Source organism: Xiphophorus maculatus, chromosome 6, assembly GCF_002775205.1.
Source record: "Xiphophorus maculatus strain JP 163 A chromosome 6, X_maculatus-5.0-male, whole genome shotgun sequence".
Classification (NCBI taxonomy): Eukaryota; Metazoa; Chordata; class Actinopteri; order Cyprinodontiformes; family Poeciliidae; genus Xiphophorus; species Xiphophorus maculatus.
This window is the reverse complement of record NC_036448.1, coordinates 440,839-465,985: the sequence shown is the minus strand read 5'-3', so window position 1 is coordinate 465,985 and position 25,147 is coordinate 440,839. Positions and strand designations below refer to the sequence as shown.

The window sequence follows — 25,147 nt, the reverse complement described above, 5'->3', positions numbered from 1 at the left end:
GAAAATGTTAAGCAAGTGAAAGCTGTTTTTGATTCTGCTGAAAGTAGTTTGATAGCTTTGATGCTGCATCATCTCTTTCCTTAAACCTGATTTAAATTTCAGTAGATTTGGACTCAGACTCTTGTAATAGTGCCACACTTTCAAGACCATTAGGGATGTTCTGAATGAGTTATTTTGGTGGGTTGCTTTAAGCTCTATGTTGCATATTTCTGCTCACAGGTTCACAAAGCTGTTTGTTGGTTAATATGTTTTCTATTTCAAAATTTACAGAATTTACTAATGATGGTGTTTCTCCTTTTTTCACCGTCTTCAGGCTACTTTCCACACACTAGCATTTGGTCACTACAGCGCTCTTTCCAGGGCTGCATTCAGATGATCCACATAGATGACCACCTGGTGGATCTGCGGGCTGTGGAGGAGGGTCACATTGGAACCTTCGAAAATGTTAGCCTGGATATGTGTGCAATTATAGACAGGTATATTTCTGAGAAATACTGTAAAAATACAAATTTGGGAAATTTTAGTGAGTACCTGATCACCGGGAGGCTTTAGGCTTAAAACTTGGTTAGAGCGCTGTGATCCTGCATCTCCTCTTATGATTTGGAAAGAGCAGAGTTCTTGCCGACTTCACATTATTTTCCTACTGCCATGTGTGAGGACAGGTGTGTTCCCAACCACTGTGAGCATGGAGGGAAATGCTCCCAGACGTGGGATACATTCAGCTGCAATTGCAGTGGTACTGGCTACTCTGGAGCAACATGCCATACATGTAAGTTCACACACAGATCACCTAGAACTGCATGTCAAATATTTTGTGAATTGTAATTCTGTTAAGAGATGCCTGATCCAGAATGACAGTCATGACAAAAAGTACATTTATTTAGAGGCTTTAAGTAATTAGTACACAAAACCATTGTGAAAAGCAGAGCTACTTCAGGATGCTCAACACAAAGGGCCAAAACTATTCATACCTGTGGCATATCTAGGTTAAAATATTGTCATTTCACCATGTCTCTTTGGATTGTAATATAAGAAATAGCAAAACTTGAGATGTTTTCTGACCACAAAGACTTGGAGGATTTGTCAATGTCAATTTTATTCATAAAGCACTTTAAAAACACATATTAACTGTACCAAAGTGCTGTGCAGTATTCATAAAGCGCAGATAAAACACAATAGAATTGAGTGCTGTTATGTTGGGTTCAAGTCTTTTTGCCCACATACAGAACACAATCAGGAGAAGAGGAAAGCAGATAGTTTATTTTGACAATGTTGAAATGTGAAATTGTGTGGTTCTTGTCCTGTGGATGGAAGTCCAGGTCATTGGTTCTCAGAAGACAGTGGGAGAGAGATGGTGAGTTGAAGGGGTATCGGACAAGTGAACAAATGTACTGATCTTACTTGGTGTGGTGATGCGTTTCCACCAGAGGGGATTTACTGTGATCACTGGGGTAGTGGTCTCTTTGCCTCTTTGGTCCTTGAGATGTTCCAGGTTCCAGTGTGAGATCCAGATGGAGAGTTAATTGGAGGTGGATGGGAGAGGGCGGACAGGTAACTTCTTGTGAGGAGCGATCTTACTGCTGGTCTGAACAGGTTTGATTTGAGAAATGTGGAAAGTGGGATGGATGCGAAGGGATGATGGGAGGCGGAGTTGGACTGATGACCTTTTCAATTTTGTAGAACCTGGGGGAGAATTTTTTGGACATGGATTTAAGAGGGATGTTATCAGCAGAAAGCCAAATCTTTTCTCTGGGCGAATACTGTGGGGCAGGTGTTCTCTTGCAGTGAGCATAGCGTCGGTTTTGTTCAGTGGTGTGATTGAGGGCGGTGATGGTTCTGTTCCAGATATTTTTGCAGCTGCGGATGCAATGTTGGAAAGATTTCACGAAGATCTCTTTTTCATCAGAAGGAAACAGTGGTAGTTGGTAGCCTAGGGAAACTTCAAAAGGAGAAAAACCAGTAGCAGTAGAAATGTGTGAGTTATGTCCATATTCAACCCAGGGGATGTACTGACTCCAATCAGACGGTTTTGTAGAAGTGAAGCACCTGAGGGTGGATTCGAGTTCTTGATTCATTAGAAACTGGGAGTCCAGTGACAAAGTCGATGGAAATGTGTGACCAGGGACTTTGGGGATCGATAGAGGTTGTAGAAGACTGGATGGAGGTTGATGGGATGGTTTATTTCTAGCGCAGAAGGACCAGGCGAGGACGAATTCTTTTACATCTTTGTGGATGGATGGCCACCAGAATCTTCGGTTGATGAGAGCAATTGTGCAGCTGTTTCTGGGGTGAGCTGAAAACTTAGCAGTGGATCCAATGGATGAGACGTGCTGGGACTGAGGTAGATACATAGATCTTTTTATGGGGGCAGGTGCCAGGATCAGGTTCAGTTTGTTGAGCTTGGCGAATGAGGTCTTCAATCTCCCAAGTAACAGAGGAGATGGTGCAGCGAGGAGGTAGGATGGTGGCAAGTTCTCTCTCAGAATCAGGTGAGCGGAATCGAGACAGGGGATCGGGTTTGATGATCTTGGAACTGGGGCCATAAGAAATGAAGAGGTTATATCTATAGAACAACAATGACCAATGGGACTGACGGGGGTTTAATCTTTTGGCACACTGGAGATGGAAGAGGTTCTTGTGATCAGTCCAGACCAGCACAGGATGTTCTGCGCCCTCCAACCAGTGCCGCCACTTCTCCAGGGCAAGCTTAACAGCTAGCAGTTCACAATCTCCCACATCATAATTGCGTTCAGCAGGGGACAATCTGCGGGAGAAGAAAGCACAAGGATGGGTTTTATTGTCCGAGTCTGAGACGGGTGTGACCTTTTTGCATGGGCTTGAACTCAGAGTGGTTCAGCGGACGAAACGGAGTGCGAGTTGGAGAGGTGGAAGGAAGCAATCTGACAGATGAGTTTCTCTTGTTTCTTTCCTTTGTTATACAGTAGCTCTGAATCTGTTATCTAATCGGATAGTTAAACTGATTAGTTCTTCTAACGTAGCAGGTTCGTCTAATGTGGCTAGCCCATCTTTTAAAGACTAACTGAGGCCACGGAAATAGGCACTCTTCAAAGCGGGAGCATTCCAGCCAGAAGCTGTCACTCTAATCCTAAAGTCTATAGCAAAATCTGCTACTGATCATTGGCCTTGTTTTATCATCCTTAAGTCTTGGAAGTTGGACGTTTTATTGGACTCTTGACTACATACTTGCTGAAATTCTTTCAGAAAATCATTGAATGTACAACCAAAGTCTGTAGAAGTTGGAAATCTTGCTTCTGCCCAGTCTAAAGCTTGGCCTGTCAACAGTGAAACTATGAAAGCTATTTTAACACCTTCATAGGCAAAACTTCCAGGGGAATGATTGAAAACAAGAGAGCACTGTAAAAGTTATCCCTTATATCGGTTTATGTCACCTGAAAACTTGTCTTTGGTAGGTGGACGGATTTCAGAAAAAGTGGAGTGCATCGGTGGTTCTAGACTGGAGCTGGAGTGGAGGTCTGAGAGAGCTTTGTAAAAAGATAGACAATTCTTCGAGACAACAATTTGTTTCAACTTGCCAGCTACCCAGGTCTCGTAAAGCAGAATCATGAGACTGAATGAGGGAGTGTTCTGCCAAAATTCTCCTGAGAGCATCTGCGGGACTTGACTGTTGGCTTGAGTGTTCTGTCATGTTGGGTTCAAGTCTTTTTGCCCACATACAGAACACAATCAGGAGAACAGGAAATCAGATAAAGTTTATTTTGACAATGATAAAATGTGAAATTATGTGGTTTCTGTCCTGTGGATGGAAGTTGGGGTCATCAGTTCTTAGAAGACAGTGGGAGAGGGATGGTGAGTTGAAGGGGTATTGGACAAATGAACTTCAGAGGAAAAAATAGACTGATCTTACTTGGTGTGGTGATGTGTTTCCACCAGGGGGGATTTACTGTGGTCACCGGGGTAGTGGTCTCTTTGCAGGGGTTCTTGAGATGTTCCAGGTTCCAGTGTGAGATCCAGACGGAGAGTTAATTGGAGGTGGATGAGAGAGGCTGCGGTGGAGGGTGGACAGGTAAGTTATTGAGAGGAAAGGCGAGGAGCGATCCAACTGGCAGCCGTGAAATCAGGAACTGTCAACGATTTTTCAGCAGAGGTGGAGAGGGATTTGGGCAACCAATGCTGGCAGCCCACTCCTCATATACGCCTAGATGATGAGTAATAGATCACAGGTGCGCTGACTCCAGTCAACAGACACGCCCTCCAGGTAGTGCAGCCTATAGGCACCATCAAGTGGATGATGAGGGAAACAACAGACGAAAAGAAAGTCCCCACAAAGAGCCAAAACCCCAGTTCCCAACAGTTGTAAAGTTAAGCAACAGTGGTTTCCAAGGATTTTGGAGGATATAAATATTTTAACATGCTATTTTATTTGTTTACCCCTCCAGGGTGTCTTTTGTGGGCTCTAGTGTCCCTTACATGAAAGTAGGCTGACAAGAAAGGGGGAAGGAGAGGAGGGAAGACGTGCGGCAAATATCGTCGGGTCCAGGAGTCGAATCCTCATTGAGGACTCAAGGCCTCCAAACATGGGTCGCGCTATCCCCTACGCCACCACGGCACGCCCTAACATGCTATTTTTAATAAAATGACAACTAAAATGGCTGGTCTTTTTCTTCAAAATTGACACATTATTTCTTATGAATAAGAATCATGTGTTGTATAGAATGGGATGAAAAGACAAGTGGAACTGATGTGTGTCTAGAATGACATTTGTGATGCATGGCGAATGCAGTAGAGAACAAATTTCCATTATGGTTACAACCACATCAGTTTAAATAACAGTGTGAACTACAACATGAAAGTTCTGGTGCTGTGATTGAATGGTAGCCTCCCCCCTGTCAGACTGCCCTGGGCAGCTGTGGCTACAATGTAGCTCACTGGTATTAGTGTGTGAATGTGCATATTGATCTGTAAATGACTGATTCTAGTGTAAAGCGATTTGGAGTTTTTGGATGTGATAAAACTCTACACTACACTACTCTACTTAAGATCATTTAGGATTACAAACCTTTGGTTTTGAATTTTTCTGCCTGGTCAAATATTTGGACACAAGTAAATCAAAAAGTTAAATCTGCCTGGGATCTGAACATGTAGGCTCAGGATAATCTGTACATTCTCATGAGAAGGTTGATCTGCAAACCTTGACAGCTTAGCTGTATAAACCACATACAGTATGTGTGGCGGTCTTCTTCTTCTCCATTCTGTGTGTTGCTTCGTCTCTCTAGCGCTGTATCAGCAGTCCTGTGAGGAGTATAAGCATCAGGGGAAGAGCTCAGGCAACTTCTGGATTGACCCTGATGGTAGTGGTTCTCTACCCCCCTTCAGAGTACACTGTGACATGACAGGTGAGATGTTTAAGATAGAATAATCAGAATTAGTACAGACTTAGTAGTAGAATAATCAGAGCACAGGTTAATGCTATCATATGACTTGTTTAGCTGTGCACAATGTAACAAGCTTACCTATGTATTTTAGTGCCCATTTAGTCCTTTGTCTCAGCATAATGTGTTTCTATGTATGTTTGTAAAGCATTGATAGATTTCTTTTCATTTTTTCTTTTCTTTTATGTTTCTTAAATCTATCATATCTTTGGCTTCTTTTCCAGATTAGTTGTTATGCATAAAAATAATTGAGCTTTTTATGGAATCTTTTAGATACAATGGTTTGGACCACTATAAGGAACAACATGTCTCCTCAGACGTCAGTCTCTGCTGCAGATGAGGATGGAAAAGCAGTACTTCCGATTATTTACAATGTCACTGATGAACAGGTATATAATGGCTGCTAAATTTAAATGACCCTTTAAGTTTCACTTACTTTAAGTAATCTCACTATACTGTCTGTTAAAGAACTTTAACTGGTGAAGTTTTTTCAACATAGATTACTGTATTTGTGTTTTATTAATACACTTAAAATGGGACCAGTGATGGGATAGTTACTTTGAAAAACAAATTTTAATCGGATTACTGATTACTCATTGAAAAAGTAACTTAGTTAGATTACTGATTACTTGATTTGGAAAGTAACTAAGTTACATTAAAAGTAACCTTTTAGTTCAGCAGCTGCTAACAACAACGCTCCGCCACCTGTGAATATTACGTTGAGCTTTGCCAATTCTTAATTGCAAGTTATTTTATAATGGTAACATCAACAATGTGATTCCACTTACAAGGTTGAACTGAAGGGGAGATTGTTTAATGGTTACAACAGTACAAAAAGAACTTTTGTAATTTGGTCATTTGTCCGTGTTTTGTGTGTTTTAGTATTGTCCGGAAGACTATAAATAGGATTTTATCCCTCTCATCCCTGCACTAAAAGCGTCTAGGTTCTGCGTTACGGCCCTGCGTTTGGTGTCAGAGTGCAGCACACAGCTCTTCTCCTGCGGCTCCACAACTCAGATGGCTCCTGCACAGATTTGTGACACTTATCTTAATATTAATAATTATAATGGAGTTTAGTTGCACAACTTTACGGACTCGTTCATTCGTGGCTGTTTTCACAATATAATGTGAATGTTTTCACGTTTATTGTGCTGTTCAAATTAGTCTCGATGTTTGCAGTTTTCTGGAGCGCAACACAAAGCTCGACGTAAGTCACAGGTAATATATTAACTTGACATTAACAAAGACACAGCGGGACGGATCATCCGGGAAATGATGGACATGGAGAGCCTGACTAAAACTAATTGGAGGTCAGACACATTCTGGGGTTTATGTCTGTTTATTTCCAAGCCCAAAAACCGCAACCCGTGACTCATTAAATTTGCAAGCGACTTTAGATTGCAAGTCTGATTGCTTACAATAATCGGACTTGCCGAGCAAAACTCATAATAGTTCCTGTTTTTCCAGCAACAAAATGCTCATCTCCCTCTTCCCTCCATTGTTTATGTTTCTGTCGCTGCTGATACTGTTGCATAGAAACGGTGGTCACTCCCCAGGACACGTAGAGGAAATAAAATTAAATTACAAAAGAAAATAGTTACACACAGTAGCGCAAAGTGGTTTCGATAAGTAACTCAAGTCTGACTACTGGATTTGAAATAGCAACGCTTTAGATTACTCGTTACTGAAAAAAGTGGTCCGACGTCAGTAACTCGTTACTAAGTATCGCTTAAGTAACGCGTTACAGACATCGCTGAATGGGACATTGTAAATGAATGTGTGTGTTATATATGTCACTTATATTGTGAAAATTTGCATTCATGCAAAAATTTTCATTTTTCAAATTTCTAATATTTAAATTATCAATAAAGAAGGCTTAAGTAGTTAAATAACGCTGCAGCTTGGGACATTTTTTTCTGATATCCAGGATAATTGATTACTAAAATAATTCTCATTTGCATAAAGTCAAAAATACATAAAAATAAGCTATTTGAAAAAAATCTGACATCCCATCTGAGTAAATATTAATTCTATTTATTTATAACTTAAATCATCAACTGTGCCTTTGTGTGTCAGGTATTGTCAGTCACCAGCAGAGCAGAAAGGTGTGAACAGTATGTAGCTTACACCTGCCGAATGTCTCGTCTGCTGACTGGTCCAGGTAAAGTATTCATTATCATATTCTCACTCACCTAATGCTGCCTCTCATTCTTTAAGGATGTCTTTGTGTGATTTTCAGTGCTGCTTAATCACCTGATTACCTTTAGCATGGTTCAAGAAAAATTAACAAGCATTTTTTACAACATTGAAATAATCTGAATGGATTCCTCGGATTCTTTCAGGGCCCACGGCCCTTTGAGCTTAACCCCTTTGAAACCGAGATCAGCTTCAAATCCTCCTCAGAGATTCGTTGCACATTATCTAACAGTGTATCCTTATCATGCTTTGTATTCTTTGAACAAGTTTATCGATGGAGAACAGACAACTCGTGCTCAATGAACAATCTGTCATCCATCAATTCCAGAGTTCACAGGTTGAAAGACACCGACTGCTAAGGTTGACAAAAATGTGCACAAGAAAAATAAGCAAGAAACATTTTGTGACCAAAGTCCTTAAAGACTTTAACAGATTGCTTAACAGAAGTTAGATCATGGATGAACCAAAATTTTCTTCACTTGAATCAAAACTCAAGTTATATTGTTTGGACAAAATAACTTTATTGTAAACTTAATATATTTTTCAGTTCCCTTGCCCTCTTTCATCAATCTTCTGTTAGGAATTTTGGTGTCATTTTGACAATTGTTTGAAAATGGATAAGCAGGTGAGCACATACACATTGTGGAATAACTTACCATTCAACATTAGATCTGCCGATAGTTTTAAATATTTCAAATCACTCCTTAGAACTAATTTTTATTCTTTATCATTTACATAAGACCTGACATTGTAATCCAACTGTCCAGTCTGTTTAATTTATTGTGTTTTATTCTTTTGATATGTTTTTATCTATGGTTTTAAAAACACTGTACAGCACTTTGATGCAGTTCATAGTTGTTTTTACAGTTCTTTATAAATAAATTGACACTGGCATTAACAAAGTCTTAGTTAAAAAAAAATTGAAGTAAACTTCATAAACTTTGTTGGATTGACTCCTAGATGGCACTCCGTTTACCTGGTGGCTAGGAAGAGATAATAAGAGACATTTCTACTGGGGCGGGTCAGGACCTGGGATACAGAAGTGTGCCTGCGGTATCGAAAACAACTGTTCTGATCCCAAACACTACTGTAACTGTGACGCTGACCTGCGAGCCTGGTGAGTAGAGCAACAGAACAACTTCATGTATGTGCTGCATTTGTTGTTTATTAGGCCTGAGCATCAAGGCACTGCAAAGGCCTATTGTAAGATTTCTTATTCTTATTTTTCCAACAAAGTATGCGGCTTTTTGGAAGCTTTAACATCCTAATTAACAAAGATGGTGCTGTTTGGTAAATGTAAGTGACCACAAAAAGCCAGGAACACTTCTACTCTGGGTGAATTCAGTTATTTAGAGATTCTGAAAGTGTAGTTTGTAAGCTTTTCACTGATGTCAAACGCATGGAAATAAAAAAAAGTTGTTCTTTTCTCCCAAGTGTTGTGTGCATTAACAACATTCATGCCTATTGATAATTAGATGCACAATAAAAGAAAAATAGACTTGAGTTGCTTTGACAGAAAAAAAAATCTTTTTCTGCACTATTAAATAAAAAAAATATTCACTCTATCAATTGTTTATTTCTTGTATTTAATGAATTTAATTTAATAATTTTAATTAAATAAAAATAACATTGATGTGTGAGCAGAGCATTATAAGCAAGCAAAGTTGTAAAGAACAAACTGAGTATCACTAACTGAGACTTGAATCAACCTTTGACAGTATAAAGCTGTTCAGAAGAATCAAATCGCAAGTGAAACACACATCAAAACTCTATTGGCTTCCTCCCATCATATAAGTAGTTTTAAGCTATTTTTAAACACAATCCGTTGATAAGCCAGCTGTACATGTTACACTTTGAGCTGAAGTCACTGCAAGTATCTTGCAAATCACTAGGGGGCGCCTGTGGACCACTAGTAGTCTGGGGATCACAGTTTGAGAAAGACTGTCCTATAGCTTTGGGGATGCAGGCTTCACAATTACTCAGCCTATGTAATCAATGCATAGTCCTGATCCATTGAAGGTCAATAGTTATCAAAATCTTTTTCATACATCAAAGCATGTGGGCATATCTCACCATATGCCATAAAACATCTAAGTGGAATAACTTCCACACACAAGCTTCCAGGTTAATCAAACTTTGTTTGTGTGATAAGAGACCAGAACTCGTCACATACACATGATCAATTGGTGACATCACCTTAGCCCGCCCTCTTTCAACAGGAAGTCACCTGTTTTCCTACTAGTTTTCTTACTTTTACTCTTTAATTCATACAGATATAAACCTGTGTTTAATGAAATAGAACAACATAATGGTAAATCCTTTTCTCAACACTGGCTGCTGGCTGGAGGATGTGGGCGTGGCAGAGTGTCTAATTCCATTTCCTCGCTGTTTGCAAACGGTTGGCTCGAAATCAGATATGCAAATTTTGTCTGCTCCAGAGTTGCAAGTTTGATTCTCTCAAAATCTTCTTCTTTGAAAAGTGCCAAAATGAGGCATATTTTCCATCGTCACGGCTCAGACGGCAAAAGGTACATGCATGAAGCAAGATGTGACTATTCACTGACTCTTCGTGATAGTGACACGAAGGGTCACTATTACCCTTCTGTCAGTATACTGATGTATACTGACAGTATATGGCAGTATACTGATTAAGACCACTTGGCTGCTATGTACTTATATGACAGTAAAAGGTTGTCATATCGATATCCTTTTACTTTTCTAGACAGAGGGAATAGTTTGGGACCAAGTAAGATAATTTACAGTGTCCAGTCATTTTATCAACATATTTGACACAATTTATATGTTTTGAAAAAAATTTAATGGGACAGAAACATTCTCCTATTTGTGCTGATAAAAGTACTGGGTAAATGATATTCATAACTTTTACTGTATGGTTCCTAATGTATCGCTTGCTGTTGGGAGTCATTGTTTGCTGCTTTAAAGCCCTGAGACAAGCTGGCTGCGCCGTCTCCCCCATGAAGCTAGACACAGGCTGACTTGCACACACACAGGGGTCCCTCCGTAATTTCTGCTTTATGGTACTATTGTTGAGTATTTTGTGTTGTTTTTTCTTTTCTTGTTTTGGGTGTTATTTTGCCTAAAATTGTGTTCCTGCCTGATGTGCTTTTGTGTGACAGGACAGAAGATGCTGGTTTGTTGGTGTATAAAGACCATTTGCCAGTCAATACAGTTGTGGTCGGTGATACAAGCAGATCCGGATCTGAGGCCAAGCTGACTGTTGGGCCTCTTAAATGCCAGGGAGATAGTAAGTGTTCTTATGATGTATTCTAAGTCCTGACACTTTATCTTAGACCCCATTCACACCAGATTAAGACCACATGGCTTCTATGATCCTTGTTACAGTTTGAATGTTTAAGAATTGCAGCAAATTGAGAAAACCCTGTTTCAGAGTGACTGGTAGTCATGATGGTAATGTACTCTTAGTATATTAGTATATTATTTTTTGCCAAACAGGTTTTTCCCTGCTGCTTTCTCGGCCGTACCCTCATGCTGTGGTCAGTGGTCTGAGAACCGTTTTTTATGTTTAGTTTTTACAGTCTACCAAATTTCCCTATACACAGAGCTAAGGTGTTTCTAACATTTTGGATATATTTTGTTGTTACTGTTCTGTCAAAGCTAGCGTTTCAATAAGGGGTGGAAATTAAAATTTTTCTCCACCATCCACAGTGGCTGGTAGAGAAATTTTTTACCGGCCACTCAGACATTTCACCAGCCACTGTTTTTTTTTTTTTTCCTTTTGATTACAAACCCCACCAGTACAAGCAAATTATATAAAATATATGATTTATTCTTAACTCTATGAAAACCGATTTACTGACAATAAGTTTACCATACATATGTACGTATACAGACTAATTTAACATAAAGCATGGGCACCTTATCAGAAGTGTAGTGTAATAAGTTCATCTGAAGTACGGTAATTACTAACACCAAACTTTAACTACACAACTCTAACATTCTTGCAAACATTTCCTATGTTGAATATTTCCACATTTTGGCTACAACTTCCCAAGAAGGTATTTATTGAAGATCTGTCTAGTCATATTAAAACATTTTTAAATGGTATCAGTAGCTGTTTTCTAACTCTTCAATTTGTTTTCCCTTACTTATTACATTTTCTATTGAAATTCACAGTTATTCTTATTACTAAAACATCTCAGAACATGTTCATTGTTAATTCATTTTTGCATCATCATTCCTGTGTTATCCCAGTGTTTTTCTGACTGCCTGCTAGCTTAGTGTTGGATTCCCCCTCCCAGACTCACACACACACACCTGCCCTCCTGCCTGCATGGAACATTCCTTCTTCATGAACATTTCCACTCCTCCTTGCCGGGCAGCAGCTAACTTAACTCTTCCTCAATCGGTCCGTGGTCATGTTTCTCTCATCATCATCCTCCTCTGACAATAATGAATCCCCTGAATCACATATTTTTCAGAATGGGCATATGCGTTTTTTAGCTTTTGTTGTCGTAGTTTTAATGACCCCCCCCCCCCCCCCCCTCCCCCCACACACACCCGTCTCATATGCGCTCTCACTTTTCTCGGACTCCGGTTACCTGAAATGGCACTATTTATAACCTCCGGGGGAGGGAGAGTGGGGGTGGGGGGCAAGGAGGACTTAGGGGTTTTATTGGATAAGCCCAATGTCCGTCAATAAAATCAACCAATGGGCTGTCGTGGTCGATAAAAATTTAAATTGAATGTACTTTTTTTTTGTTAAATTATGACAGCCTAGGGCTGCCAGATATGGACAGTAAGTGCATCAGTCTGTACTACAGTCAGCCACTCCTCGCCTGGACAGAAACTGAAAAAGAATACAGCTTTTTTTTTTCTGTTGCAAATTGTCATCCCGCCACAGTGGCGGTGCATTGCTCCAATTTACAGACCACTTCATACTTTTATCCGCATTTGACTAGTGGGGAAGCTAATTTCCACCCCTGGTTAAATGCTATCTAAACCAATATGACCATTTGTGAAAAAGTAATGACAAACCCAAACCTGATCACTGGTAGAATTAAGATTACTATCTTTGCTGAAAACATTACATTTTAAATTTCATTGTGGTCTCTTTCTTGCACAATGACAGTAAAAAGAATTTTGATTCTGATTGTGATCAACCTGCTTGTAGAATTTGAAAAAGCATCACATCATGCTACAGATCCAAAGGAATATGTCTGCTCCGTTTAATCTCCCAGCACTTAATCATTGTATTTCAGATCTGTGCACATTTCACCACATCAGGGAATTTAATTCCAAGGTGAGCCCTGTGCAAAGCACTTTCAACATTATTTGCAGGGAGTCTATGTGTTTTTTAAGTTATTTTTCCTTGAATGTTTTTTTGTTTTTGTCCTTACTTTTTCTACCCCATGGGGTTGCTGTTGGTTAGTCAAAGCAGTGCCAAATGTGTTACAATAAATGTCTTGCAGCTCTGCCCACCCTGTGTGGGCTTGATTAGCTTGCAGCCTTGGCATGTGACCAGCAGGTAAATGACCAAACCTTGCAGGTTTCACATGGGTCACCACTTCACCAAGCCAGTTTATTACATGCAATACCAAATCCCAAATATTATACCACCATATTAAGACTTATTAGGACTTCTAAGATGAATTCTGGATGCATCTTAGAAGTCCTGTTCAATAACCAGCATATACAGTTAATGTTCTGGCTGATTTTAAATGATGGGCTGTGTTCTTGGTCTGCTTTAAAGGGCCAAATAGATTTCTTAGCTCAATGTAAACTGGCTTTACTTTTTAAAAATGTGTGAAGATGTGAGTCATATTTTTATTGCAATGCTGGTGATAACACGTCACTGACATGTTTTTTGACAGTTCTTTACCTCTTGTTTTCAATTGATTAGAAACACAGTAACTCTTAGAGAGTTTTATACCTCTTATAGTGTGCTAAAATCTACTGATCAACTTGTTCATAAAATGAGGCAAAAAACCCAGAAGATCTCCTATGACAAACTGATTTCTATCTTGGAAGTTTTTAAATAAAGATTTATATCTTTTTACTCTTTGGATTATAATCCAGCAAAAGAATCACGTGGGGTCCGATTGCATTTGTGTTTTATTGTTCTTTTTCCTCAATTTTATTTGATATTATCAATTTAAGTGTAATATTTTAGTGTTAGTGTATATGCAGGTTTTATAAGGTATTCTGAATGGTTGGCTGTGCATGTATCCATCTATATACAAAAAATTTGTTTAAAGGATTGGTATTTATATTGGTGGAAAGTATAATGTTTCCAGTGTTTTTCATTAAATGTTTCTTTTTGCTTTAATTCTAGGAAACTTCTGGAATGCAGCTTCCTTTAACAGCCCCGCCTCTTCACTTCACTTCAAGTCCTTTCAAACTGAATCGAGTACTGATATCTCATTTTACTTTAAGACATCTTCCAAATATGGAGTCTTGCTGGAGAACCTGGGAGCCAACAACCTCCTTCACATTGAAATCCGAGGTGTGTATGTATATGTAGTACCACAACAGTAGTACCATGAAGCAGTATATATGATACAAATCACACTTCTTTGTTGGTGTTGTTAAAAAGTGGATTACAAAATAGAATTTTTCCCAAGAGCATTACTTGTGTTTATAGGGTTATGATTGCCATGACACAGTCAGTCATGCACTTACCTAAAAGGGATGGCGCTTTTTATCACTATCGTCGTTGTACTGAAACTTATTGTGATAAAAATCAAGGTTCATGTCCTCCACCCTTACTCTGAGGTGTATAGAGTGAAAAGCAATTGTGAGAGTACAGTCCTCTGTGGTGCTCCTGGACTGGGAGCCACTGGCCACTAACCACTGGGTTAGACAGACAGTCCTTCAGTCTCTCAAATTTTGGTCTGTTTGTCAGGTAGTCATAGATGCAGGTGATTGTTGAGGCCTCCACCTGTGTCATCTGAAGTTTCTGACAAAACAAATCACACTTACAAAAATGAACATGATCCTCACAGTGCTGCCTGTTTTGTCCAGATGCTCGAATAGCAGTAGGAAGAAGTAAGAAACTCAGTGAAGTCCTACCCCATAAATCCATACCATATTTTCAGATGGACCCTCATTATTAAATTAAAAAACAATTTAAAAAGACATAGGTTAATTAATCTTCCATTTTATCTGGATTTACATATGGCTGTATATATACATCCATACCCACACATACTCATATGCGTTAGCACAATAGTGCTGAATCTCACCCATATGCAACAACATTTTCTTGTGAAAATTACCTCCTTATATTTCATTTTAAATTGTATTAAATTTTGACTCTGTTTTAACTCCTCGTGTAACTTGTTCCATAATTGTACACCATGAATTGAAGTACAGGAGCTGTCTGTGCTCTATGAATGTTTGAGTAACCCCTTAAGATATCCTCCTTCTCTTTCAAAAAACATGTTCTCTATGTGCTCAGGTAACAGTTTATTTGATGCCTTAAATTGAGCAATTTTAAATTCTACCAGATCTTCAAATTTGCATTGCCGCATTGATCATTTCTTCTATTAAGTAAATTATGGCTAGTGGTGTTGTTGACCAATTTGCTCTGAATCCATTGACTACTGTTGAGTAGTGTATGTTTGTCTATTAATTTTTCTAGTCTCTTCTTAAAAAGGTTTTTCTAGAATTTTAGAGAACTGAGGGAAAAGAGAGACAGGTGATTATTGCCAGTTTTATACATTGGTATGATCCTTGCTATTTTCATGTTTCATGTTGTTTTAAAATTGGCTCGTTTGGAATGATAAATTACAAATGTAAGTTAATGGTTTAGAGAAACCCTCAATTGCCCTTTTAATTGTTTTCATGTCTAGATCATCACAGGCAGTGGATATGCTTTACTTTTACATTTATTCACGATATGAATGATTTCTTTCTTTTGTATGGGGTGAAGATACATTGCATTACTCAATATAATTTAAATGAGTTGCTGTTTATATTGTACGTATTTTTCTGCTAAGTGAGGTCCTATATTCACAAGACAACTATTGAATTTATTTACAACTTTCTTCATATTGGTAATATTCTGGTCATTATCTGCAATTGCTACTATTAGAAGTTTTCCTGATAACACTATTTAAAATGTTCTATGTTACCTTAATAATAAAGGTAATTATTATGAATTCATAATAACATTCCTTTTTACATGCCTTTATAACATTAGTTAACTTATTTTTATATTTCTTATTTGTTTTCTGATTCAGTAGTTCTGTGTTTTATAAATTCCCTAAAATGTTTTTCTTTTTACATGAGTTTTGAAGATTACCTTTACTGCCTAGACTTATGTTGTTTGAGACATCTTGAATTGGTTAGTCAACTTTTAGTTGCACATATTTTGAATTCACTTTGACATAAAGTCTATTTATTTAAATTTAAAAAACCTGAGCTGCCAGATGGAAGATGTTATGTTAATGTTGTTTTCACAGAAGGCTCAATGGTCCTGTTATCTTTTGAATTTGGAAAAAATCGGATTGAACTCACTGTTCAAACACCAAAGCCTCTAAATGATGACCAGTGGCATCGTGTGGAGGCTGAGAAGAACACCAAAGAAGCAGTACTACAAATTGATGGTCATTACAGAGAGGTAAAAGCTACCCCCCCACTGGGACACAAAGAACTGGAGTTCTACAGTGATGTATATATCGGTAAGTAACAAATTTACATTTTTATATCACAACAATTCTACTGTATTGCAGTTAAGTAGATGAAGGAATGTTTTCCACAGGGCCGTGCAGAGACCCCCACCCTTCCACCCCCTGAAAGCACTAACATGTTTAAATAAAGATAAGGTGAAGTCTGTGAGAGGGAAAACAGGTTTATTGGCCGAGTTTAAAATCAATCACTGATTATTTGTGAACAAATCCAACTCAATCACAAAGATTACACCATATTGTAGTTATGGTAACACAACAATCAAACTATCAAGATGATTTTGTAAACTTCCTAATTAAATCCTAAATGTATAAAAAGAAATCTCAGCTTGATGCATTAAATAAAATTTAACAACATAGTCATTCTCTATAAATGAATTCTACAGGTTTAGATCTATGGTCTGTGTTACAATTAAACCATTTCTAGGGGCCCCTGAATGTCTGGAGGCCCCTAACAGCAGCTACTGAATTTTCTTTGCTTTTATATCTCAGTCTTATAATTCTAGATCTCAGAGGTTTGAACATCAAAAAATTATATAGAGTTAACCCCTCTGAGCTTTTTTGATCTATAAATCAGACTGCAGCCAAGTTGTTCTAGAGGTTAAATAGATATTATTAGGGCTTAATTAGTAAAATGGCAGCAAATTTGCTTATTTCATAACTTCATCACCAGCGACCTTCTCTTCTCTGGTCTGTATAACAGCTGCAGTCTCAGATCAACTCAGCCCTCCAGGACAGCAGAAACAGCAACTTTATACCTGTTGGGGAAAATATACTACATTTGATTTGCATTTGCCCACATGATGTCAATGATTAATTCTTGGTTAATATGGCTTGTTGTATGGTGTTTTAAGATCTTGTTCAATGTGCCCTTTTTTAACTTTGAGCCCCTGCCCCTCCAAAGGTCTCTGGACGGCCCTGCTCATATTTCAGTTTGTAGTATGCAGCTGTACACAGAGTATATAGCATTACAATTCTTACAGTTAACTTTGGAGAATCAGCAAGTACAAAATATTGAAAGTACCTTCTGGGGATACCTTTCTAATGTCCTAGCCCTGGTTTATGATCATCAAATTATACACAAGCTTAAATATAATATTTAAGCATGCGCCGGTGACAGCGCATGCCCATTTTGCATGATCAAGAGAGTTCAGTTGGATGTCAACAGCCCAGATGAACTTAAACGGATGTCAGTTACCGAAGGGGGTATAAAATTCCCCTGAAACCACAGAAGGAGGACTTCCTAAGCTTGGCGGCCTTATGGATCCAAGACAAGGGGTCATAGAACGCAGTGGGAGATGTCAGACTTGCGCAGGCAACATGACTGAATGTCCGGGCCACTTAGGACACATAGAGTTTTGTCAGCAGTATGAAACAGCAGCTTTTGTCCAAGTAAAACTAATATGTTTTATTTGTGATATCATCAGGTGCTTTGAGTGGCCAAAGGGGCTTCCTGGGCTGTATGAGGTCTCTGAAAATAAATGGGATCTTCTTCGATCTGGAAGAAAGGGCAAAGGTGGCTCCAGGAGTGAAGCCAGGCTGTCAGGGCCATTGTAGCACCTACAAAATGCACTGCAGGAACGGCGGGAAGTGTGTGGAGCAATACAACGGATACTCATGTGACTGCTCTCTCAGTGCATATGATGGACCCTTCTGCACTGATGGTACCATCTTTCACATTTTAATATACTGGGTTATATTTAATGAAGGTGAATATTTAATTCCCCCTTTTTTGGTTGCTTCTTCTGTGTGTGGTGCGTGTCAGATGTAGGAGGATATTTTGAGGCAGGAACCATGGTGCGCTATGACTTTCTGTTGGATCATGGCGGATTATTGCTGGGCGACCCAAGGAGCTTTTCAAACCTTGCCTTTTTAGGGGAAACCAACCTCACCCAGGAGGAGCTGGTCTTCAGTTTCAGCACATACAGTGCTCCAAGCATTCTTGTGTACATTAGTTCAAGGACCCAGGACTACATGGCAGTGGTGCTGCGACACAATGGTGGGCTTGTTAACACACCTTTTATTTGCCAGTAAAAACTTTGTCTGTTACATAAAATGTGTCTGCTTGTGTGTAGGCTCTCTCCAGGTCCGGTACAGTCTTGGTGGACTTGTAGAACCTTACACCATAGATATTGACCATCGCAACATGGCCAATGGTCAGCCGCACTCTGTCAACATAACAAGGAATCTGAGGGAGATTCGACTGCAGGTTGGGGCCCTCATCCAGCTGGTAGCTAAAGTTGATCATTCATAGTGAAAATGTGCCAGAAATTCTAGTAAGTTGAAGATGGATTCTTGACTTGTGCTTTATAACCAAATCTTCAACAAAAAGTAATCCCTTTGAATTAGATTGAGTATGACTACAGGTAGCTCTGGGATAAGAAACATCATGGCCATCAGCCAGATTATTTGATCTAAGGTATCCCTTAAGAGCTTTGTTCAAAAGCCCGGTTTACCAGTAGACCAACCTTTTTTTTTTTTCAAAGGTTTTATTGGCTCCAGTGGCCTTTATTTGATAGTGACTTGACAGTAAAGTGGATAAGGAGAGAAGGGGAAGACATGTGGCAAAGGTCGCCAGGCCGGGAATCGAACCTGCAACAGTCGCGTCGAGGACTAAGGCCTCCATATGTGGATTGTGTTTAAACCCTGCACCACCACAGCACCCCCAGTAGACCAACCACTTTAAATTAAGTTCTTATTTCTACTAGGAATAGTGACCAAAATTGTAAAACAAAAATCCTAACCCTATTAGTACATGCATCAAAGCTTAGCATACGAACCAAACTGATAAGTGATATGTAGCTGGAAATAGCACATCTAACAATTTTATTTAATTCAATCAATTTATTTAAATAGTGCCAATTCCCAAAAGATGTCATATTTTGCCCCCTCCAAACAAAAAAAAAACAAAACCATCCAAATTATGTTCAGGAATATAAAACATCAGGCATGGTGGTGGAGCAGGTGGTAGAGCACCTGACCCATAAGTCCTCAATGGTTCAAGTCTGTCTCTCTTGCAACCCATTTCCTATCAGTCTATTGTGAAATAAAGGCCACTAGAGCCAAAAAAATCCTTAAAAAAGATGTATAAAAAATCTAATAAACTTCTCCTTTTCTCTGTTTTCGCCAGCTTGACCACTACACTGTGTCGACACACACCCTGCCTGAGTCTTCTGACATACAGTTCAGCTTGGTCAAAAGTATCTTCCTTGGAAAGGTTTATGGTAAGTTTGTTAGTTTGTTGAGAGTTTGTGAATGATATATATAGGATAATTGATATATTTTTAAGACCTATATATTGGTAAAGCTCCACAACTCAAAGCTTCTGCAGCATTTGTTTTCAAATTGTATTAATTAATTTTTAGTCTGATACTTGCAGACCTAGAAAGCCAGAGTAATATCTGCTGGACTTTGGATCTGATTTTGTGCCTTGGAGGTTGTTGTAGATCATTTCAGAATGACTATTTTATCCTACACCCGCTGAGTGAGTCGACACCCCACCCAATTGTACATTTTTAGCAAGCAGACTTAGTGGTTAGAGCTCCATTTGTGTAGGATTGTGCTGCTTTGGTTTCTGAGATATTAAGAATTATTTTTTCAGGTCATCCAGATGTCACCATCGCCCCATCTTTCTCCAAAACAAACCATAGTGCGCTAGTTTTTCAGTGCTCCGTTTGTGTGGGTTTGTGCTGTTAAAACCATCATTTGTGCAGCTTTCCTTCATAATATATTAGAACAATCCCTCGTGGCATGTTAGAATAGAATAGAATAGAATAGAATAGAATAGAATAGAATAGAAGTACTTTATTCATCCCAGCAGGTTGTTCAAATTGGCAACTTTGCCTGAATTCACACCACTGATTTATATCACTGATGTATCATCACTGATACAAATCAGTGATGATACATATGTTTTACAAATAGTCATCAGTGATTATATAAATCACTGTGATGATATAAATCAGTGATTTATCTCATCAGTGAGGATTTATATAAATCAGTTATGATTTATATCACTATCATAAACAGTGTTTCTCCTTACATCGGAGCAGCCTTAAAAACATACAAAAGACGAAATACTAACCAGTTTTTATTATAGACGTTCAGCTTCATGACAGTGCAGAGTTGTCTCCATGGTTACTAATGGTTAGATGTCTACTTTCTCCATAATGTGATATTTGATATCTTTCTAATCACACTTACTTCTAAAGTATATAAACTTTAATCTTCTAACCTTGTAAAAAAAGTGTTTGCTGCAAATCTGCGATTACACTGAGGGCTACCAGTCATATTGATTGACTTCTGCTATCAATCATCGCTGTAACCTCCCTTGTTAAAAGTTAGGACCACTTTTGGTTCCTATTTCTGCACTTCTGCTAAATGACAAATTTGTTTTGCATCCTCGTCTGTTTGTGCAGCTGACCACCCAGGGACATAAAAAAGCTTGACAACCTGATATACTAAGGCTGGTTCTGTTCTGGGGACGACTGTGGAACCTCAGGAGATGATGTTGCGAAAAGGAGTCTTAATAAAATAAAGAAATTTATGGACAACCCTGACCATCCTCTTCATGAGACTATCTTGAGAAAAGAGTGTCTTCTGTTAGAGGCTTCATCAGATTCGCTGTAATACAGACCGGTACAGGAGATTTTTCCTGCAAACAGCAATCACCATCTACAATAACTCTTTGAAGTATCTGAATTAATGAGTTACAACATTTAATTTCCCTTTGGGATTATAAAGTATTTTTGAATTTAAATTTGAAAAGAAACGTATTTGGTTCTTATTTTCTTTACAGTTACCATTTTGACTTTTAAGCAAATGTTCATCTCAGGGTATAGGGGAAGAAATTTGATGTCAGTATTCCTTATGAATTTCTTATTGCATTCTTTCGTCTATAAAGTCACAGCCATTCATAATCAGAGATGGTTCCTTCTGAGTAACAGCTGGATATACTGTATCTGTAATGATACCTTATATATATATATATATATATATAAATAAAGGTAAGTTGTATATTTAAACACAAATTTGTTGTCAGTGCAATCTATACAATCCACTTTGAAGATGACAATGAACCTTTCAGAAGTTTGGACAGTTCCTTGTTAATACACAGTTTGTCAGACTTTGTGATGGCCTGAGCATATTAAAGATTCCTCTTTTTTTATTGCAGAAACGGGACAGATTGACCCCATTCTAATAGAGCGCTACAACAGCCCAGGCTTTGTTGGATGCTTATCCAGAGTTCAGCTGAATAATGTGGCACCGCTGAAAGCTGCACTTCGCTCAGGCACGACTGCTCCAGTCAGCATCCATGGAATCCTGGTCCAGTCCAACTGTGGAGCCTCACCCCTAACCATTCCCCCCATGCCCCTTGCTAATGACCTCTGGCAAATAGAAGCTGGTAGAATCCCACTCGGATAATCAGAGAATGTAATGATAAAATGTCCTAGTTCAAATTGATAACATATTTGTTTAATCTGCAGGTGGAGCTGTTTTTCCCTTCAAAGACGAAAAGATTGGAGGTGATCCTGCTCATCAGAATTTTGCTGTAATTGCAGGTAAGTATTTTTTAATTTCAAATGTATTTACAGCTGAAGCCAGGCAGCCAGCTAAGTGAGAGGGTCTAGCATTCTTTCTCTGCTGGCAGTGACCAGTGTATCCCCTCTCCAACACCAACTCTCACCCTGAGCGGCACACAGGGCAGTCCCCAAATGCCCAGTCTGCCAAAGAGCAGTGTTGCCCCTACTCCCTTTCCTCAGCATCCAGGTCCATGCCCACTAAATGATGCATTCACTAGACACCAGATCTGTTCGAGTTCAATGTTAGTTTTTCTTGCAGGCAGACATTCTCTTCATAGAAACATAATCTATGTTCTCAATTCACTGAAACAACATGCTTTGTCAACTAAGCAAGGTGTGAGCATGTTATGAGGAATCAAAGCAGAATTTTTTTTTCAGATCTGCCCTTTAAAGGGGTCTTCATTTGTGTGTGGTGATAGTCGAGGACTTAAGTCAAGTTTATTTGAATTACACATTTTCAGCAATAAGGCATTTCAAAGTGCTTTACATCATAGAAACATTATACAGTCACCAAATATGAAACAAGCAGTAAATATAAGATTTTGTCAAGTGCCAGTATCAAAATCATCAACATTATATATGTGGATCAGTGTTCCAGCTACTGTGACTCAAAAACAACTATAAACAGGTGGATGTTTAGATTTAAATGAACTCAGTGTTTCAACTGTTTTGCAGTTTTCAGGAAGTTTCTTCCAGATTTGTGGTGCATAGAAGCTGAATGCTACTTCTCCATGTTTGGTTCTGATTCTGGTTCTGGGGATGCAGAGTAGACCAGAACCAGAAGACCTAAAAGGTCTGGAAGGTTGATACAACAGCAGATCTTTGATGTATTGTGGTCCTAAGCTGTTCAGTGATTTATAAACGGTCTATTCTTTAAAAAATACTGTTTTTAAAGGGATTAGTTATTAGTTATAAAAATAGACCTTATTTTGGAAATATTTATTTTAGATGTAAAAACAATATAATAATAATGCAGAAGGTTATTTAGTTTTTATAAATTTTAATAAAATATTGTCACACAAACGTCGCCATTGTTGTTCACGCTGTAATGCATTACGGGTAAATGACGTCAAATGGTCCAACTGCCTGGCTCCCTCCAGCCTAAACAGTGATGAGTAAAGTTATTGAGCCTTTTCGAATTGAACCGGAGTGCGCCGAAATCAATCGGAATGTAGAAAGCACAAACAGTGATGAAGATGAGGACGACCAAACAGAAGAGGACAGAGTTGGCCTGAGGAGCAGATGCTTGTTGCTGCTGCCTTCAGCTTCATAAATGAAACAATGAATGACACTTACCTCTGTTCGGAATGTGTGGTCCGGTAAGTAGTTCTATAACTCTGTGTCCGGTTCGGCAACAATTGTTTAGGTTCTGATCTTCAGCCAGTGTCAGTAATGGTTTCGCATTCAGTATCTGTGTTCTAGCTCCGTTAGCATCTCCAGTAGTAATAGCTCCTTTAGCTCTGCTTGTCTTTGATGGTTCACCCATGGGTCGTTGAATACAGAGCAAAATTTTATGTATTCACACATGTACAGTAGAGTGGAACAAAAATAATTTCAATTTTGTCTGTTGCAAAAAACTGCTTTTTTGCAATAGACACAGCTTGCTTAGTAAACATTGCCATATTTCCAACAGCAACATTTTATTGTACAATGATTGTCAAAAGTCTTAAATCTTAAAGGCAATTCCTCCTGCTCTGATTCTGCAGTGTAGCGGTGTGTCGTGTTTGGCAACAGCTGTGCTGTTAAGGGTCTGGTGTGGGGGTAATAGGTACACTGGACTTTTTTACCACCCCCGCCAGACCTCCATGGGTCCTGTCGGATCGATGGTTTCAGTAACGGAGGCTGTTAGCATTTCAAAGAGCGTCCAGTTCTGCCTGTCTCAGCACAGCATTTATTTTTAGCTTGTTAAGGTAGCGATCAGCTGTTCGAGACGTTGTCAGTTCTGCTGGTATAAATGACTCAAAGTATTCTCGAGAAATGTTGAGGGCATAAATTAGGTCCTTCGGAAGTTGTGTTTCAGAACGACAGCAAGTCAGCCACAAAGTGGTAGGCAACGAAAACTGACGAAGCGGAGTTATGGAGGAATTTTTCTGTCATAATCCAAGAGCACACATTTTCAGTCTGAAAGCATGATTTCATGTCTTTTATTCTCAAAACTTTTAACGTCCTGACAAGATAAACGTGTACCAAGTTTCATAATTCTAGGTTAAAGCAGGGCTTTGGGCTGATTTTTTTTTTATATTCGAGGGGGCGCTGTAGAGAAATTTGACCATGCCCATCAACGACTTTATGGATTCTTGTTCGGGGATGGATAAGGAGGCATCCTAGTGAGTTTGGTGCAGCTCGGCTCTTAGCACTTCCTGTTCTGAGGGTGTGGTGCTTAGATGATGTCAAACTATGACGATATAGGATCCTCAGGCATCCAACCAGATCACTCATGAAAAGTTTGGTGCAGCTCGGTCAAAACATGTAGAATCTAGAGGCAAACGTATGGCAACGGTGTTACACGTCACTTCACCACACCCACCTGCTCTATCAAAATCAGTCGGGTTTGGAATCCACATCACACCAACATGTCTTCCGTCTCTGGACACAGTTTCATGTTGACTAGGTCAAAGGGGTCAGATAGAGACCATTGAGAGTAAAACATGACCATTCCTGTTCTCAAGGGGCGTGGCTTAAGTGATGTCATCATTTGACCACTGGTTATTGTAGGGGACCCAATGATGATCAATCACTGAAAGTTTGGTGACTGTGAGTTTTTGTGTAGGAGATACAACAATTTTGTGTTTCATGGCAAGTAGGCGAACTTTGACCCCTGATAAAGCCCCTTCAGCATGCACGAAAACTCACTGTTTTGATAACTTTTAATCAACCATGCCTTATCAACAATCTGACCAAGTTTGAAGTTGATCAATCAAAATCCCTAGGAGGAGTTCGATCAAATGCGAAGGTTGTAAACAGCCAAAATGGGGTGAAAATCGGAACTTCAATCCAAAATGGCTGACTTCCTGTTTGACTTGCACTATGACATTAATTGTATTTTCTGTGTGTCTTTGGGAGCTCGAAGAGCGTACCAAATTTCATGTCTCTACGATGAATAAGGTTATAGCAAAGGGTATTTTGAAAGTTGCTAGGTGGCGCCATTGAGCCGTTTCTTTTACGATTTTTGTGACGACCTTAAAATACTTAAATTTTATACAGGCTATATGTGTCCGCCAAGTTTGTTGAGTTTTTGAATACGATAAAGTCCCCAAAAAGCCCCCTCTTTAGGGGGGCAGAATCATAA

At 39.0% G+C, this 25,147-nt stretch overlaps 1 protein-coding gene across 1 annotated transcript in view; it reads left to right on the top strand.

The window, feature by feature from the left end:
- LOC102229106 (contactin-associated protein-like 2) overlaps positions 1–25,147 on the top strand; it is a 62,105-nt gene that overhangs the window by 27,631 nt on the left and 9,327 nt on the right. The window contains exons 10-24 of the mRNA XM_005809209.2: positions 314–476; positions 663–769; positions 5,256–5,375; positions 5,685–5,800; positions 7,488–7,572; positions 8,568–8,724; positions 10,745–10,872; positions 13,921–14,091; positions 16,052–16,270; positions 17,704–17,940; positions 18,042–18,275; positions 18,352–18,485; positions 19,407–19,500; positions 21,450–21,680; positions 21,763–21,837. Of these exons, the coding sequence (XP_005809266.1) occupies positions 314–476; positions 663–769; positions 5,256–5,375; positions 5,685–5,800; positions 7,488–7,572; positions 8,568–8,724; positions 10,745–10,872; positions 13,921–14,091; positions 16,052–16,270; positions 17,704–17,940; positions 18,042–18,275; positions 18,352–18,485; positions 19,407–19,500; positions 21,450–21,680; positions 21,763–21,837 (2,271 nt within the window). The remainder of the gene's footprint in view (positions 1–313; positions 477–662; positions 770–5,255; positions 5,376–5,684; positions 5,801–7,487; positions 7,573–8,567; positions 8,725–10,744; positions 10,873–13,920; positions 14,092–16,051; positions 16,271–17,703; positions 17,941–18,041; positions 18,276–18,351; positions 18,486–19,406; positions 19,501–21,449; positions 21,681–21,762; positions 21,838–25,147) is intronic.